Source organism: Hylobates moloch, unplaced genomic scaffold (genome assembly GCF_009828535.3).
Source record: "Hylobates moloch isolate HMO894 unplaced genomic scaffold, HMol_V3 SCAFFOLD_9, whole genome shotgun sequence".
In the NCBI taxonomy this organism is placed as follows: Eukaryota; Metazoa; Chordata; class Mammalia; order Primates; family Hylobatidae; genus Hylobates; species Hylobates moloch.
The window spans coordinates 113,273,089-113,289,475 of NW_026652284.1; the positions used below are offsets into that span (position 1 = coordinate 113,273,089).

At 45.0% G+C, this 16,387-nt stretch overlaps 1 protein-coding gene across 1 annotated transcript in view; it reads left to right on the plus strand.

Moving 5' to 3' along the window:
* The window catches only part of TG (thyroglobulin), a 272,911-nt gene that overhangs the window by 51,231 nt on the left and 205,293 nt on the right, over positions 1-16,387 (plus strand). The window contains exons 21-23 of the mRNA XM_032760475.2: positions 3,938-4,087; positions 7,901-8,071; positions 13,631-13,741. Coding sequence (XP_032616366.1) covers positions 3,938-4,087; positions 7,901-8,071; positions 13,631-13,741 — 432 coding nt within the window. The remainder of the gene's footprint in view (positions 1-3,937; positions 4,088-7,900; positions 8,072-13,630; positions 13,742-16,387) is intronic.

Below are 16,387 nucleotides of genomic sequence, written 5' to 3' on the forward strand. Positions count from 1 at the left end.
TTCTAATAGAGCTGGTTCCCTATGGATTTTTTTTTCCTGAACCAATTATGCCTGCCTGCCTGTCTGCCTTCCTTCCTTCTTTCCCTCCCTCCTTTCTTCCTTCCTTCCCTCCTTCCCTCCTTCCTTCCTTCTTTCCTTCCTTCCCTTACTTCCTTTTTTTCTTCTTTCCTGTCATCCATCCAAACTTTCAAAATATTATATGCCATGTTACACACTCAGGGAGGCAAAAAACAAAGCTCTACTCTCAAAGCACTCACAGCCTGGCTAGGGAGAGGTGAGTATTCAGCTGGACCATCCTGTGAAGAAGCCTGTTACATCACAGCCAGGGTGGTCAGGGCAGGTGTGCTGGGGTAGGAAATGCTGGCAGAAGTCTTGAAAGGAGAGGAGGAATCGTTGCTCAGACAAGAGCAGACAGAAGGTAGTGCATGTTTGTGCACGTGTGTGTGTGTGTGTGTGTGTGTGTGTATACCTGTGCTGAGGGTGCTAAAGTGAAGAAGAACATTCCAGAAAGATTGGTATAAATGCAGGGAGTCAAGAAGTTGCTGACTCTTTGGAAACAGTGCTCATAATTTGTATGGCTGGGGAATGGGGTGTGTGGGGAACGTGACAGGAAGTGGGGCCAGAGAGACAGGGACAGGCCAGGAGAGGCCTCGGAGCACAGCAAGGGGAGTGGGCTGGAGATGGGACCATGGAAGAATTTTAAGCTGGAGAGAGAGAGGACCAGGTGTGGGCTTGAGCCACCTTCCGAAGGGGTGAAGGACATTTACGGTTCCTCACAGATGTCTTTCTTCAGCAGAAATGCGGCTGTTACTGTTGGGGGGTTTGTGGACAAGGGTTGGCAGGAGGGGTGGCCTGACCCTAATGCTCTATGAGACTCTCAAACTCAAATAAGTATAACTGTCTTTATTTTATCAGGCTGGTGTAAAAGTAATTACGGTTTTTGCAATTTTTTTTTTTTAATTGCAAAAACTACAATTACTTTTGCACCAGCTTAATATGAAGGAGGGGGCTGAGGCTAAAGGATTTTTCCAGTGATTTTGTGTCCGGAATTGGTGGGTTCTTGGTCTCACTGACTTCAAGAATGAAGCCGTGGACCCTCGCGGTTGAGTGTTACAGCTCTTAAGGTGGCGCGTCCGGAGTTTGTTCCTTCTGATGTTCAAATGTGTTTGGAGTTTCTTCCTTCTGGTGGGTTCGTGGTCTCGCTGGCTCAGGAGTGAAGCTGCAGACCTTTGCGGTGAGTGTTAACAGTTCTTAAGGTGGCACGTCTGGAGTTGTTCGTTCCTTCCGGTGGGCTCGTGGTCTCGCTGGCTTCAGGCGTGAAGCTGCAGACCTTCGCGGTGAGTGTTTCAGCTCATAAAAGCAGTGTGGACCCAAAGAGCGAAAGAACAAAGCTTCCACAGTGTGCAAGGGGACCCAAGCGGGTTGCCACTGCTGGCTCAGGCAGCCTGCTTTAATTCTCTTATCTGGCCCCACCCACGTCCTGCTGATTGGTAGAGCCGAGTGGTCTGTTCTGAGAGGGCACTGATTGGTGCGTTTACCATCCCTGAGCTAGATATGAAAGTTCTCCACATCCCCACCAGACTTGGGAGCCCAGCTGGCCTCACCCAGTGGATCCTGCACCAGGGCTGCAGGTGGAGCTGCCCGCCAGTCCCGCGCCGTGCGCTCGCACTCCTCAGCCCTCCGGTGGTTGATGGGACTGGGCACTGTGGAGCAGGGGGTGGCGCTTGTCGGGGAGGCTCGGGCCGCACAGGAGCCCATGGAGGGGGTGGGAGGCTCAGGCATGGCGGGCCGCAGGTCCCGAGCCCTGCCCCGCGGGAAGGCAGCTAAGGTCCGGTGAGAAATCCAGCGCAGTGCCGGTGGGTTGGTACTGCTGGGGGACCCAGTACACCCTCCGCAGCCGCCGGCCTGGGTGCTAAGTCCCTTATTGCCCGGGGCCGGCAGGGCTGGCCGGCTGCTCCGAGTGCAGGGCTCGCCAAGCCCACGCCCACCCGGAACTCCAGCCGGCGCGCAAGCGCCGCACGCAGCCCGGGTTCCCGCTCGCGCCTCTCCCTCCACACCTCCCTGCAAGCTGAGGGAGCCGGCTCCCGCCTTGGCCAGCCCAGAAAGTGTCTCTCACAGTGCAGTGGTGGGCTGAAGGGCTCCTCAAGTGCCGCCAAAGTGGGAGCCCAGGCAGAGGAGGCACAGAGAGCGAGCGAGGGCTGTGAGGACTGCCAGCATGCTGTCACCTCTCAATTTCGAGGGATTTAACTGAGGGTCAGCACCTATTGGTGGCAGTGGACCCAATGGTCTTGAGAGAGCCCCTTCTCCCTAGGGAAGGTTGACAGTAAGGCAGCCGTGGTCTCATTCTGACTTAGAAACGTGCTCTTTTGGGTGGAAAAGACTTGACGTCAGAGACGGAGAGAACCGGTGGGAGGAAACAGTGTGTGCATTCCCTGAGCACAGACAAGAGTCTGGGACCTGTGGGGTTTACAGCGGAAGTTAAGTTCTAGCTCTCTCATTTCTGCTAGTTGCCCGCACCTAGGCTTTTGGAGGCTGGGCAATGCAGGCTGGCTGAAAGGCTTTTGTTTTCCTTCAGTGGTGAATTTGGAGGCCACTTGAAAAAAGGCCACAGTTCTGGGGTTGAAATGCTAGAGATAATCATCACCACCTTGACTCATAGAAGTAATGAAACTCCACTCTCGGAGGGAGGATATTAATTGCTCTGGACAGACCAAAAAACACACCGTTCAGTTTCCAAGATGTGGCTCGAGTTTCTAATTTACTCAGAAATGCCAAGTACACACGCAGACCAGAGATAGTAGTTGCTAAATCAACAATGGCTCCATATCAGCACGTCCCACTCATTGGTACTGACTTCTCTGCCAGAGGGAGGTGGCTGGATTGGTGGAAGGAACAAAGACTTTGGTTTGGAGATGAATGAACGGGGCTCAAATCTCACCTCTGACACCCCACTGCTTGGCCAACCTTAACCTTGAACCTCAGTTCTCTCTAGTCTTTTTTTTTTTTTTTTTTTTTTTGAGACGGAGTCTCGCTCTGTCGCCCAGGCTGGAGTGCAGTGGCGCGATCTGGGCTCACTGCAAGCTCCGCCTCCTGGGTTCATGCCATTCTCCTGCCTCAGCCTCTCTGAGTAGCTGGGACTACAGGCGCCCGCCACCACGCCCGGCTAATTTTTTTTGTATTTTTAGTAGAGATGGGGTTTCACCGTGGTCTCGATCTCCTGACCTCGTGATCCGCCCACCTCGGCCTCCCAAAGTGCTGGGATTACAAGCGTGAGCCACCGCGCCTGGCCAGTTCTCTCTAGTCTTATATGGAGATGATAACTTCCTCATAGGGTTGTAAGAAAAACAGATTAAAATATCTGCACTGTGCTTGGCATATTCTGTAATTTTAATTTCCCACTGCCCTTTGCTGAAAAGCATACGAGGAAGTCATGCATGGATGTCTGAGGCTCAGCTTTCTCAACTGTGAAATGGGGATAAAATAGACTTTCCATGGGAGTAATGTATTAATGTACGTAACAGGGTGATTGACTAAGTGCTGCCAGTAGTGGGTGGGATTTTAGCGTCCACCTTTTACTGGGTAAAAGCTCACTTCTTCTGGAAGTTATTTGGCAAACTCTCAAGAACACAACTCTGAACCAAGAAACAAAGTAAAACAACCCCCCTCTTTATTTTACTATGTTTGAAATCCCTGTCTGACCCTCTCATCTTCTACAAGCATGTCACTTCCTGGACAGCAGGAAGCTCACCTGACTTCTTCACAGCTGCTTCCCTGCTTCTTAGAGTCTGACACACAGTAGGTTCTCAGTGGACATTTGTTAAATGAATGAGCTCTTGAACTGGTTTGAAGATTTTCTTTACCCTGTGTGTTCTGGGATTGTAACTGTGAAGCATGTGTCTTGATTTTTAACATCATTTCTCTGTTTGTTTTTTTCTAGTTAAGTGTCCTGAAGGAAGCTATTCCCAAGATGAGGAATGCATTCCTTGCCCTGTTGGATTCTACCAAGAACAGGCAGGGAGCTTGGCATGTGTCCCATGTCCTGTGGGCAGAATGACCATTTCTGCTGGAGCTTTCAGCCAGACTCACTGTAAGTTCTGTGGGGTGCTTCTTTGAAAGAGAAGCCCACAATGAAATGGAACACAGCAGGGTTTCCCAATCTCTGCACTATTGACATTTTGGGACAGATAATTCTTTGTGCAGGGTTGGCCTGTGCTTGGTAGGATATTTAGTAGCATCAGTAGCTCTCAGATGCCAGTAGCACCCCTCCCTAAGTTGTGACAGTCAAACATGTCTCCAGACATTGCCAAATGTCTCTTGGGTGGAAATGGCAGGGAGAGCAAAATTGCCTACCTGTGAGAACTATTGGGTACACAACATAATAATCAAAGGGGCCGCCATCTTTGAATACTTACCCACTGCCAGGCTCTGGGCCAGGCATTTTACCTGTGTTGCCTCATTCAATGCTCCCAATACCTCTTCTAATATTAGTAGCCCAACTTTTACAGGTAAGAAAGCTAAGACTCCAAGAAAAGAAAGTTAGTCAAAGTCACTCAGCTAATGAATGATGTAACTGGTCTTTGATCTTGGTTTTATCTGATTCTGAAACTTCTGATTTTTGTAAGTCAACCTTATCAGATTGAAAAATGGGAGATATTTTCCACCTATAGTCATTACTGCTATGTAGCTCATCTTCCTTTTCTGCTACATGAATTTGCCAGGACTGTATGTACGTGTGGCCTTCCCATATGTCACGTGATTTCACTCGACCTACTTACTTAATAGTCCCCTGGGTATTGTTGGGTTTTTTTTCCTAGCAAGGACCCATAACTTGCCTTGTTGTGCATCTCTTTTTGTTAGTCTGAAACTGTGTCAATGTGAAGGAAACTGTTGTGCTTACAATCTAAATAATTTCTAGAATTTTTAAAACAAGTCATCAGAAAAGATCAAGATACTTTCTTTGCTCAGGGCAGTTTCCTGGTCAGGAAAGCAGTAATAATAGAACAGTAATTCCAATAAAATAAAAGTAAAAGGAATTTTATAGGCTGAGAGTCTAGCATTCTTCCTGGAGAATAAACTCTTCACTGGGAAAATAGAGTGTCCTTGACATCTGGGCATCACCCTCAGTTTGTACACAGTGACTTGAGTACTTGTAGTGTGAGATGACTTGAAGTGCTATCAAAATACCAGAGAAGCACTTTCTTAAAAGAAGGTTAATGTAGTGTGCTGAGCCTTGTTTACGGAGGGGATATAACAGAAATAGCAGGGAATAGAGGACACAGGTTGAGGCTTGCACCAGCCAGACCAGGTTTGATCACCACTCTGCTTTCTTACTGGCACTGTGACCTAGGCCAAGCTACCTTCCTCTTCTGAACGTCAGCTCCCTCATGTATCGGATGGAGCCAATGATAACTCACTCACAGGGTGGTAATAAAGGGTGTCTTAGGTCAGGCTGCTATTGCAAATTACCACACACTGGGTTGCCTAAACAGCACATTTATTTCACACAGTTCTACAGGCTGGAAGTCTGAGGTCAGGGTGCCCATATGATTGGGTTCTTGTTGAAGGCTGTGTTCCTGTTTATGTCCTCACGTGGCCTTTGCTTAGTACATACACAGAGAAAGAGAAAAATCTCCTATCCTTCTCTTTCTAATAAGGGCATTAACCACATCATGGGGGCTGCACCCTCATGGCCTCAGCTAAACCTAGTTACTTTCCAAAGGCCTCACCTCCAAATACCATCACACTGGGGATTAGAGCTTCCATATATAAGTTTGGTAGGGGAGGGACATAAACAATCAGTCAGTAGCAAAGTGGAATCAAAATGTTTAGCATAAACAATAAGCATTTATTCCCTACCCATTTTGGGGGTGATCATTGATTGCATTTTCATGCAGTAGTAGAGAGTTGTATTGAATCATTGCCATTCTCCCAAACATCTTCCCTGAGCAGTGAAACAGATTTTAGTTAGTGGTTCTCTAGGATCAAGGTTGGAGTCTGTGCTAAGGATCTATTCACACCTAAGAAACTTCTCTATGACTCATTAACTCGCATTGAATTACCAGGCCTGTGTTCTTAGATGGAATTGTACTGAAGAGAAGCACAGGGCAGAAGAGTCTGCCAAGTTTTAAATAATGCCAGATTACAATATTTCTTTGATTTCCTTTTGGTGTTAGGTTAGCTTTTTAGAATCCCAACTCCTCTATATAGTTCAGGTCTCTCTTACGGATCTTACTTATACTTTTCTCCTGTATTTTGTAACTTAGCTGGTTCACTGGACCATGTTTGAGGTTCTGCTGATAGCTCTTCAGCAGAAGTAGCTCTTCATTTACTTGTTTGTTTGTTTATTGATGTATTAACTCATATATAGCATGCATGACATGCAAAGTATTCTATTTAAAAATAGCCTTTGTAACCTCCCACAAAAAAGCTCTTATTAATCAATGGTGAATCACATAACCAATAGTCTGGAAATATAGAAACTCAGATGTTATGAAATCTCTGGGCTGCCATAAAATACTATCTTTCACCTACTTCCCAGACCTGGAGAACCAAATGAAGGCATTCCCTTTTAATATCATTCATTCAAAATTTATTGAGTACCTGCTTTCTGCCAAGTGTATAGGGATATATATTAAATAAAACAAGTAATGATAAAGTCCCTGTCCTCAAGGAGTTTAGAGTCTGACAGGGGAAAAAACGTGTGAGCATATCCATGTGATGTAATGAATAGTATAATGGAGGTACATGTTAGATACTGTTATAGCAGTATTGTGAGAGGTCTTGAAGGACAAGGGGACATTAGCTAGGGGGCCCGGTGGAGAAAGGCCTTCTAGGAAGAAGAAACAGCTTGAACATGGATATAGAGGTATTCATCCATGGATTTGACTAGCATGTATTGATTTTGGGAGGAAGCTTGTTTTGTGGGTCAGACACTGAGCAAGGCATTTGGATACAATAATGAGCAAAACCATACCTGGTCTGTGCCTTTCTGGAACGTCTATCAAGTGGGAGGCAGGCAGTCATCAATCGTTCATTCATACAGAAAAATGGGAATTGTAACAGTGTGCCCTGCTGTGAAGGAGAGGTGTGGGTCCCTGGGATAGTGTGTAACATTTGGGCCTGACTGGGCTGGGACGTCCAGAGATGTCTTAGTCCATTTGGGCTGCTATAAGAAAATACCATAAACTGGGTGGCTAATAAACAGCAGAAATTTATTTCTCACAGTTCTGGAGGTGGGGAAGTCCAAGATCAAGGTGTCAGCAGATTTGGTGTCTGATAAAGGTATCACAGATGGCGCCTTCTCACTGTGCCCTCACATGCTGGAAGGAACAAATAAGCCCCCTTGGGCCTCTTTTAAAGGGTACAAATCTCATTCATGAGTGTTCCACTCTCATGATCTAGTCACCTCCCAAAGGCACCACCTGCTAATACCTTCACACTGGGCACTGGGTTTCCACATGTGAATTTTGGCAGGTGGCACCCATAGATTTAGACCATAGTAGGAAGGCTTTCCTGAGACAATGAGAATTGGGATGAAAACAAGTGAGTGGTGGAGAGTTCGCACAGCAAAGATTGGGGAAGCTGTGGGCCAGGAGAGGGCCCAGATGAGCAAAGCCTGTGCTGGAGCAAATGGTATCAGAGAGATTGGTGTATTCAGGGCATGGAATGAAGCAGGTGGTGTGTGAAGCATGGGCTGTGTTTGCAGAACTTAGGGTGGGTGGTGGCCAAATCACAGAGGCCTTATTGATCAGAACAGTGGGGACACTGAAGAGTTTTAAGCTGGAATGTCTGAGTTAGATGTGTGATTTGGACACCTTGTCAATGACCAAGAGCCTGGGAGTAGGAGTCGGGGGATTCCAGAGGCCCATCATTGATGACTATGTCAATCTATTGGTTCTAGGTGTCACTGACTGTCAGAGGAACGAAGCAGGCCTGCAATGTGACCAGAATGGCCAGTATCGAGCCAGCCAGAAGGACGGGGGCAGTGGGAAGGCCTTCTGTGTGGACGGCGAGGGGCGGAGGCTGCCATGGTGGGAAACAGAGGCCCCACTTGAGGACTCACAGTGTTTGAGTAGGTGCTGGGGGTGAAATCAGTCATGGTTCCTGGGGACTGGGGAGTAGTCTCAAGGGCTTTTTAGAAAGGGAGAGAAGGTGGAGGTGCATTTGTCTCCAACTTTTTGTTTTGAAAAATTTTAATCTGTGTAGAAGTTGGAAGAACCGTAAAATGAACAAATACCCGTCACGTAGATCCAAAAATTGTTAACATTTCACTCTCTCTTTTTTCGAATCATTTGGTATGTAAATTCCAGATATCAGGAACCCTTACTTCTAAGTACTTCAGCATGCACAAGAGATGAATTTTTATATTAAAATATCTGTGGAGGCCTTCATTCTTCTAGGCAGCTTGCCTTCACTAATCTAGTCAGCATTTCTTCCTCAGTAGGACGTTGTAGAGCAGCAGTCCCCAACCTTTTTGGCATCAGGATCAGTTTCATGGAAGACAATTTTTCCACAGACCAGGGGTGGCAGGGTGGGGATGGTTTCAGGGTGATTCAAACACATTACATCTATTGTGTATTTTATTTCTATTATTATTGCATTGCAATATATAATGAAATAATTATACAACTCACCATAATATAGAATCAGTGGGAGCCCTGAGCTTTTTTCCCTGCAACTAGATGGTCCCATTTGGAGGTGATGGGAGACAGTGGCAGATCATCAGGCATTAGATTCTCAAAGGACCGTGCAACCTAGATCCCTCACATGCACAGTTCACAATAGGGTTTGTACTCATGTGAGAATCTAATGCTGCCACTGATCTGACAGGAGGCGGAGCTCAGGCAGTAATGCTTACTCTCCCAATGCTCACCTCCTGCTGCGTGGCCCAGTTCCTAACAGGCCATGGGCTGGTACCAGTCTATGGCCCAGGGGTTGGGGACTTCTGTTGTAGAAGACTTGTGTGCCGGGCCTTGTTTCATATCTTAATTGCTGGGTGATCTAGAGCAAGTTGCTCAATCCCTCTGATCCTCAGTCTCCCCAGTGGCTTTCAGTCTATTTCCTGAGAATCAACATCAACCTATAATGTCAACAAATATGTATTGAGCTCTACCCTGTACCACGTACAGTTCCTCAGTGAGATAGTGGATGGGAAAGTCCCAGGGGAACCATCAGATATGCTACAATATATAGTGTGATGGGAACCAGAGGAACAGAAGAGAAGAGTAAGTCCTGTGGGATCAGAAGTAGTTTAATCCCAATGGTGCCTTTACTGGCTGTGTAGTCTTAGGCAAGTCACTCACCCTCTGCAGTTTCTCCGTCTGTAAAATGGGGACATCAGTTTCCACCGTTATAAGAGTGTTGAGTGCTTTAGCAATGGCATACCTACCAGCGGTAATAAATGTCTCAGAATAAGAAGGCTCAGAAACAGTATTTGCCCTGTTTCCCCATCTGTTAAACTTGGAGGGAGGCCGAAACAGTCTGCAAGGTCCCTTAATCCTGATATCTTCTCAATCTTTACGACCCTGTTCCACCTTTCCCTGGAGCCACCTGCCTCTGCTTGAGGTCTTGTGGCTAACCTTTACACACTTGACAAGCCCAAGCAAGCCAGTCTCTTAGTATTTCTGTGGAAGGAGAGGGCCTAACATACATGGGCTTACTGTATGCCAGGTGTTTTATGTGTTTATCAAATTTGAATCCATGGTAGTCCTAAAAGGTAGTATTATTGCCAATATTTTAGCTGAGGAAACTGAGGCAAAGAATGTTTAAGCGCTTCTCTTGGTTCCATAGTTAGGATAGAATATACCTAGAATTTGAATTGGTGTATGTCAAACTACCAAACCTTTGTATTCTTCATTCCACCTATCTGTTTCCACCTAGATTTACCTGCTTCCTCAATAAACATATCCTCACGTGCACACACATATGCATGCATAGCCTACCTGTCCTCCAGGGAAGCTGGTACAGCTCATGGGATAAAACATTAGTGAAAATCCAAGTGAGAAATTTTCATTTTCTAATTCTCAGAGCAATCATTTCCCTTCTCTAGTGAAGAGCTAACAAGTCCTAAGGAGTGTGTGTTTGTGTGTGTATGTGTGTGTATTCTGGAATAAATTGCAAATCCAATGAAAGTCTTATTTTTTTCCCAACATCCCTCTTGGGCAGAAAAAACAGGGGAAGTACAGCAGGAAAGTGCTTTGAGAGATCAGTTAGCCAGATGCTTCACAAATGAAGGAGACTGTGTCCTTAGAGGATACAACTTGCCCTGAGGCCCTGGTGATCACCGTCAGTCCTGGGATTATCGTCTTATGTGCTCTGAGCTCTCTTTGCATCTCTGTCAATGGCTTGGCCTTGAGGATTGTCTTACGCAGTTTGTAGGGCATTTCATGGTGTATTCTGCCCAGAGTTCAGAGGAGAAAGAACAGTTTAATCAGTGGCACCAGAAGTGCTCACGAGTCACAGCTGAGCTTTGACAACTTTGATAATGCCTCCCTGAGGCTCTGGCTTCTGAATAGCCTCCAGATAGAGCTTCAGCATCTTTGGCTTCTTATGCAAAGCTCTGAGCTTAAGTTTCCCTTTCTGGATATGCCTGGGTGTTTCTATGCCACTAAGCTGGGCCCTCACTGGGATGTCAACACATCTCTTCTCAGAATTGCCTTTGAGAGGAACTTTCTCTTTGGGAGTAAAATGTTTAAGGCTTTTGTCCTTGAGGCTAGGTCCTTAAGCAAGGGACTTATACCTCCCCAGACAGGTACCTACCTGAGAGGAATTTGCTCCTTCCTCAGCCCTCTTGCCACTTCCTTTGTTCAGGCCTCTGCTGTTACCTACGTGGTACTGCCATACCCGCCTAACTCATCTTCTTGCTTCAGTCCAACAGTTTTTCTATGATGCTTCTAGAGCTGTTATTTAAAAGGAGATTCTGCTTATGCAATGCCCCTTCAAACTCTTCAGTGGTTCTTCATTGCTCTTGGGGTAAAGCACCATTCGCAGTATCCCAGCCTCCCCTCTGGGCTCTAACCTCATTAGACCATATGTTCCTTTGGGGCTAGAATTGTGTCTTATTTCTTGTTCTATTCCAGGGCCATAGGTACTCTTTGACAGAATGAACAAATTTCTCTAGTTGTCTGGGATTCTTTGAAACTATTTCCTAAAGGTCTTCAGGGAAGGAGATTCTTCCACCACCTCAATTCCTGTGGTCAATTTTACAAGCCCTGAGACTTAGGCAAGGTGTTCTGCAGGGGACAGAGGGACTTAGCACTTACTGAGTGGTTACCATAAACCATATACCATTCCATGCTATATTATTTAGTCCTCACAACCAGAAAACTGAAACTCTCAGAGGTTGCAAGGTGTCCACGGACACAGAGCTGGTGGTGGCATCAGGACTCGAGCTGACGGCTCACTCCCGAGTTGGTGCCTCTCCCTGACTGCCTGCTGCCTCTCTCTCTGAAATCTCTCCTGCTGCAGCTTCCTGGCACTCCCTTTGATCTTCTGTTTCCTTTGTTTACTTGCAGAGTTAGTAAAAATATTTCCACCTTGCTCACTGGAAATATTTCCAGTTCATCTTCCCTTCAACTTTAGGTTCATTTTCCTAATTCTCATCTTCGTCGACCTATGCTGAAGATTTCATATACCACATCAAGTGCCTGAACAGAGGTATATACACACCTCTGTTCCAATATGTGTATGCATGTTGTTTGTGCATATGTGTGTGCACGTTGGAATTGTGCCATCATAATGTTATCTCCTGGTTTCCTGGTGTTGTGATGATGTTGTTAGTCATTCATTTGCCTATCCCTCCTTTCCTCATATTCTCCCTCCCTCCCTCCATCCATTCAATATACAGGAAAGTAGTCTCTCTGTTACTGTCCTGGCTAGTGAGGGTTCAAATATGATCAGAATATTGCCTTTACCCCGGAAGGAGATGGGAACCTAAGTAGCCACAATAAACTATGCAAAAAAAGATGAAATGATGAAATATTAATGTATACTGTGCTTTAATGTCAACCTTTTATGCTTTCCTTAAGACATTTGTAAATAGCCGTTAAGTATAAATTGGATAAATGGGAAATTATACCAACAGAATGTACAAATCTGCAAACTGACTCCATTGGCATAATTCATTGGCAAATTGGTTCATGGATTGTTTCTGTTCTGCTTGGCCATGAGCTTCTTCACAGAATGCTGAAATGTGAAGATCTCTATCACCAAGGTGTCCCTTTTCTGAAAACCAGCAGATTCTCTAACTGAAGTGCTAAATTTGCTGTATTTTTGGCAGAATTTAATTAGAAACTGAAAGACCTTTCAAATTTTATTTAGTCTCCTAGAATATTTTGAGCATCTGGTCTGTACCAATCAAGACTTAGGGACACTGTGATGAATATAACATGGCATTTGCTGGACTGGAGCTTGCAGTCTCTACAAATGAGCTACTAAGGAGTATAAAAATATAAAAAGAAATGAGAGAGGAAGGGCTTTTTGTGGGCAGAGCACATGAAATTGGCAACTTCAGCAATTAACATGGATGGGCCAGTTTGTAAAATCAGAATTCTTTTCTCTATCAACACTTTTGAAGGCTTAGAGCATGCTGGGATCACAGGACTGAGTCACCGCGCCTGGCCGAGCATGTCATTAATGCTCACTTCTCTCAACCCAATCCCAAAAGGAATAAACATTTTTTTTTTCTGCACTTATTATGAAAGCTGAGAAAAGATCACTTTGGATAGCTTTGAATTTATTGACTTGATGAAAACCAATCTAGATATAAAGTCTTTTTTAATAAAGCAATGGATGTACATAATTAGTGCTTATATATATGTTTATAATTATGTTTGCAAAAAACCGATACTCATGTGCCTTTGAGGTTGTACGTAAGTCTTTCTTTTTGACAGTTACCTATAAGACTGCAAGATATTGACACTCTTGGGAATTTGTGGCTTGGAAGGTGAATCTCATTCCTTGAGAGTTAGCCTCCATGCTTTCTTTTTTGCTTGGTGAAGAAAAAGTTCCAACTCTCATAGCCCTGAGAAATTATATTTCTTCCTCCTCACTTGTCTAGTTTTATGAGCCTGTGACTATGTTATTCCTATCAAATGGAACTCAAGTGTGTTGATGATAGCTAGGAAAACAGATGCTAATAAATCACTTAAACAATCTTAAAAATGCCTGAGCCACATGACATGTCTTCAAATTTACCTAAATACATATGCACATGTCTTTTAAAAAATAACTTACCTCATTTCGGAAAGAATTCAAGTTGTTTTACAGAAAGAAAATGCCAGTAAAATAATTATATGATGTAATTAGCACTGAAGGATAGGGACAGAGAAATGTAAGTTTATATTATCAATGTTAATGAGAAGAAAATAGTTGTAAGGACTAACATTAAATTTCCACCTCACTTCATGACAATAAGGTAGAAGCAGGGAGAGCCATTAAGTTGTAACTCTCAGTTTTAGATATGGAGCAGTATGTTGGAGCTCCCGTACAAAGGAATTGCTTTACCTGGGACATTTGTGTTACCAAGAGCTACGAATGGGTATTGACTTCTTGACCTAACAGTCTTTATGGCTCCTCTGCAGATGCCCTACACCCTTCTGAGTCAGATTTACTAAATCTGCTTTATTTTCAGTGATGCAGAAGTTTGAGAAGGCTCCAGAATCAAAGGTGATCTTCAACGCCAATGCTCCTGTCAGATCCAAAGTTCCTGATTCTGAGTTCCCCGTGATGCAGTGCTTGACAGGTGAGGAGTGGTGGGGAGATGTACACTCAGAAGAAGGTGTGGAAATAAGCTCTGCTGAGAGTTGTCAAGACAAACCAAATCAAACCATTAAAACTATAATTTAAAAACATACTTTATCAAAAACACTATAAATAAATTTATTTCCAGAATGTATATTCAATTCATAACTTAATTGCAGAGTTGATAGTGTATCTACTGTATGCTATCCACATGGCACATGTTAAGGAGTAGAAATGAACAAAATTAGTTTGGCATAGATCTGTGTGTCCAGGTCAGGATCTATATCTCCCTATTTTAACAGTGGGGCCAGAGAGGTGGTAATAAAGGCTGCATGCATGGATGTTTACAAGGATTATCTCACAATCCCAAAGCCACCCATAAAGTGGCCATTGCTATCCTGAGTTACAGAAGAGAAAAATAAAGCTTTAAGAGTGTAAGTGACTTGCTCAATGGCACAGAACCAGAAAGGGTCAGGGCTTAAATTCAAACCCAAAGTAACAATGTCAAAGCCTGCAGCCTTTTTTTGTTCTGAATTATTTTATCTTTGGCGTGCACTAAAATCTCAGACTTCACCACTATACAATTCATCCATGTAACTCAAAACCACTTGTATCCTAAAAGCTATTGAAATAAAAAATATTAAAAAATAATCTCATCTTTGATTTTAGCTTTAGGAGGTGCACGTGCAGGTTTGTTATATGGGTGTGTGGTATGCTGCTGAGGTTTGGGGTACAATTGAGCCCATCACCCAGGTGGTGAGCGTAGTCACAGTAGTTTCTTTTACAACCCTGTCCTCCTCCCTGTATTCCCTCCAGTAGTCCCCAGTGTCTATTTTTTTTTTTTTTTTTTGAGATGGAGTCTTGCTCTGTCACCCAGGCTGGAGTGCAGTGGCGCGATCTCGGCTCACTGCAAGCTCTGCCTCCCGGGTTCACGCCATTCTCCTGCCTCAGCCTCTCCAAGTAGCTGGGACTACAGGCACCCACGACCACACCTGGCTAATTTTTTGTATTTTTAGTAGAGACACCGTTTCACCGTGGTCTCGATCTCCTGACCTCGTGATCCGCCCACCTCGGCCTCCCAAAGTGCTGGGATTACAAGCGTGAGCCACCGCACCCGGGGTCCCCAGTGTCTATTGTTGCCATTTTAACCACTGCATTATGCCTCCCTCAGTACCCACATGTAATGTAGTTATTAAGTAATTAACACTGAGTTTGAATCTGTTTTGGATATCAGCTTTGGTTATGGTGAGCACACTGTAGTTTGTTTCACAAACACAGTGCAAGGCATGAAGTAGAAGCTGAAGAAAATGTTTGTAGAATGAGAGATATTGACAGGAATGGAGGTACAGAACCAAGTGGTCAAACGAGTAGATGTGAGGAACCAGCACGAGGACAGCAGACTTGAGGGACAGCTTTGGCAGTTATTTGTCTCAACAAGGACTGTCATATACCTGCTCATGTGTGCACACACTGTGACACAGCTTAAGTTAGAAGGGCAGGAAGGGTGCGGTAGCTCATGCCTGTAATCCCAGCACTTTGGAGGCTGAGGCAGGTGGATCACCTGGGGTCAGGAGTTCGTGACCAGCTTGGCCAACATGGTGAAACCCCGTCTCTACTAAAAGTACAAAAAATCAGCCGGGTGTGGTGGCGGGTGCCTGTAATCCCCGCTACTCAGGAGGCTGAGGCAGGAGAATTGCTTGAACCTGGGAGGCGGAGGTTGCAGTAAGCCGAGATCATGCCATTGCACTCCAGCCTGGGCAACAAGAGTGAAACTCCGTCAAAAAAAAAAAAAAAAAAAAAGAAGGGCAAACTGGTGGGATGGGAAGCAAAAGAGGATGCAGAATCTTAGGGAGTGAGGCAAGCAGGGAAAACACGTCCATCTGTTCGTGTCCAAAGATGGTTTAGCCAACTGGGCCACTGAGTTCAGTGTCTAAAATATACTGAAAGGAAGCAGACAACAGTTTGAAAAAGAGAGCCACATCAAGGTGGTCCAACAAGATGTCATCCTATCATACAAACGACTGCAGAGCAATCCAAGACAAGCAGTATTTGCAGGTTGAGTAGAGGTCCAGGCATCCAGCACTGTGTTAGTCTGTTCGGGCTGCTGGGACAAAATACCCTAGACTGGGGGACTTAAACAACAAAATGGATTTTCTCATAATTCTGGAGGCCAGAAGTCCAGGATCAAGGTGTTGGCAGGGTTGGTTTCTTCTGAGGCCCCTCTCCTGGGCTTGTAGGTGACTCACTTCTCCCTGTGACTTCACTTGGTCTTCCCTATGTATGTGTCTGTATCCTAATCTTTATTTCTCATAAGGACACCAGTCCTATTGGCTTAGGGCCGACCCTAATGATCTCATTATGCACTTAATTACCTCTTTCAAGACCCTAACTCCAAATGCAGTCACATTCTGTGGTGCTGGGGGTAGGAGAACATGATACAAATTGTGAGGGTGAAACATAATTCAGCCCATAACGAAAAATCCAAGGTGGTTTTATGGTAGATCGAAGGGCCATTTAAGGGTAGGAAAATAAAGCCACTGAGTCAGTGAAGGGGTAGATATCATTGTTGGTGGGGAAAGGGGAGACTGGTAAGAAAACCACATCATCTAGAGAACTAACCAGCATGATGGAGAATAGGAGGGAAATG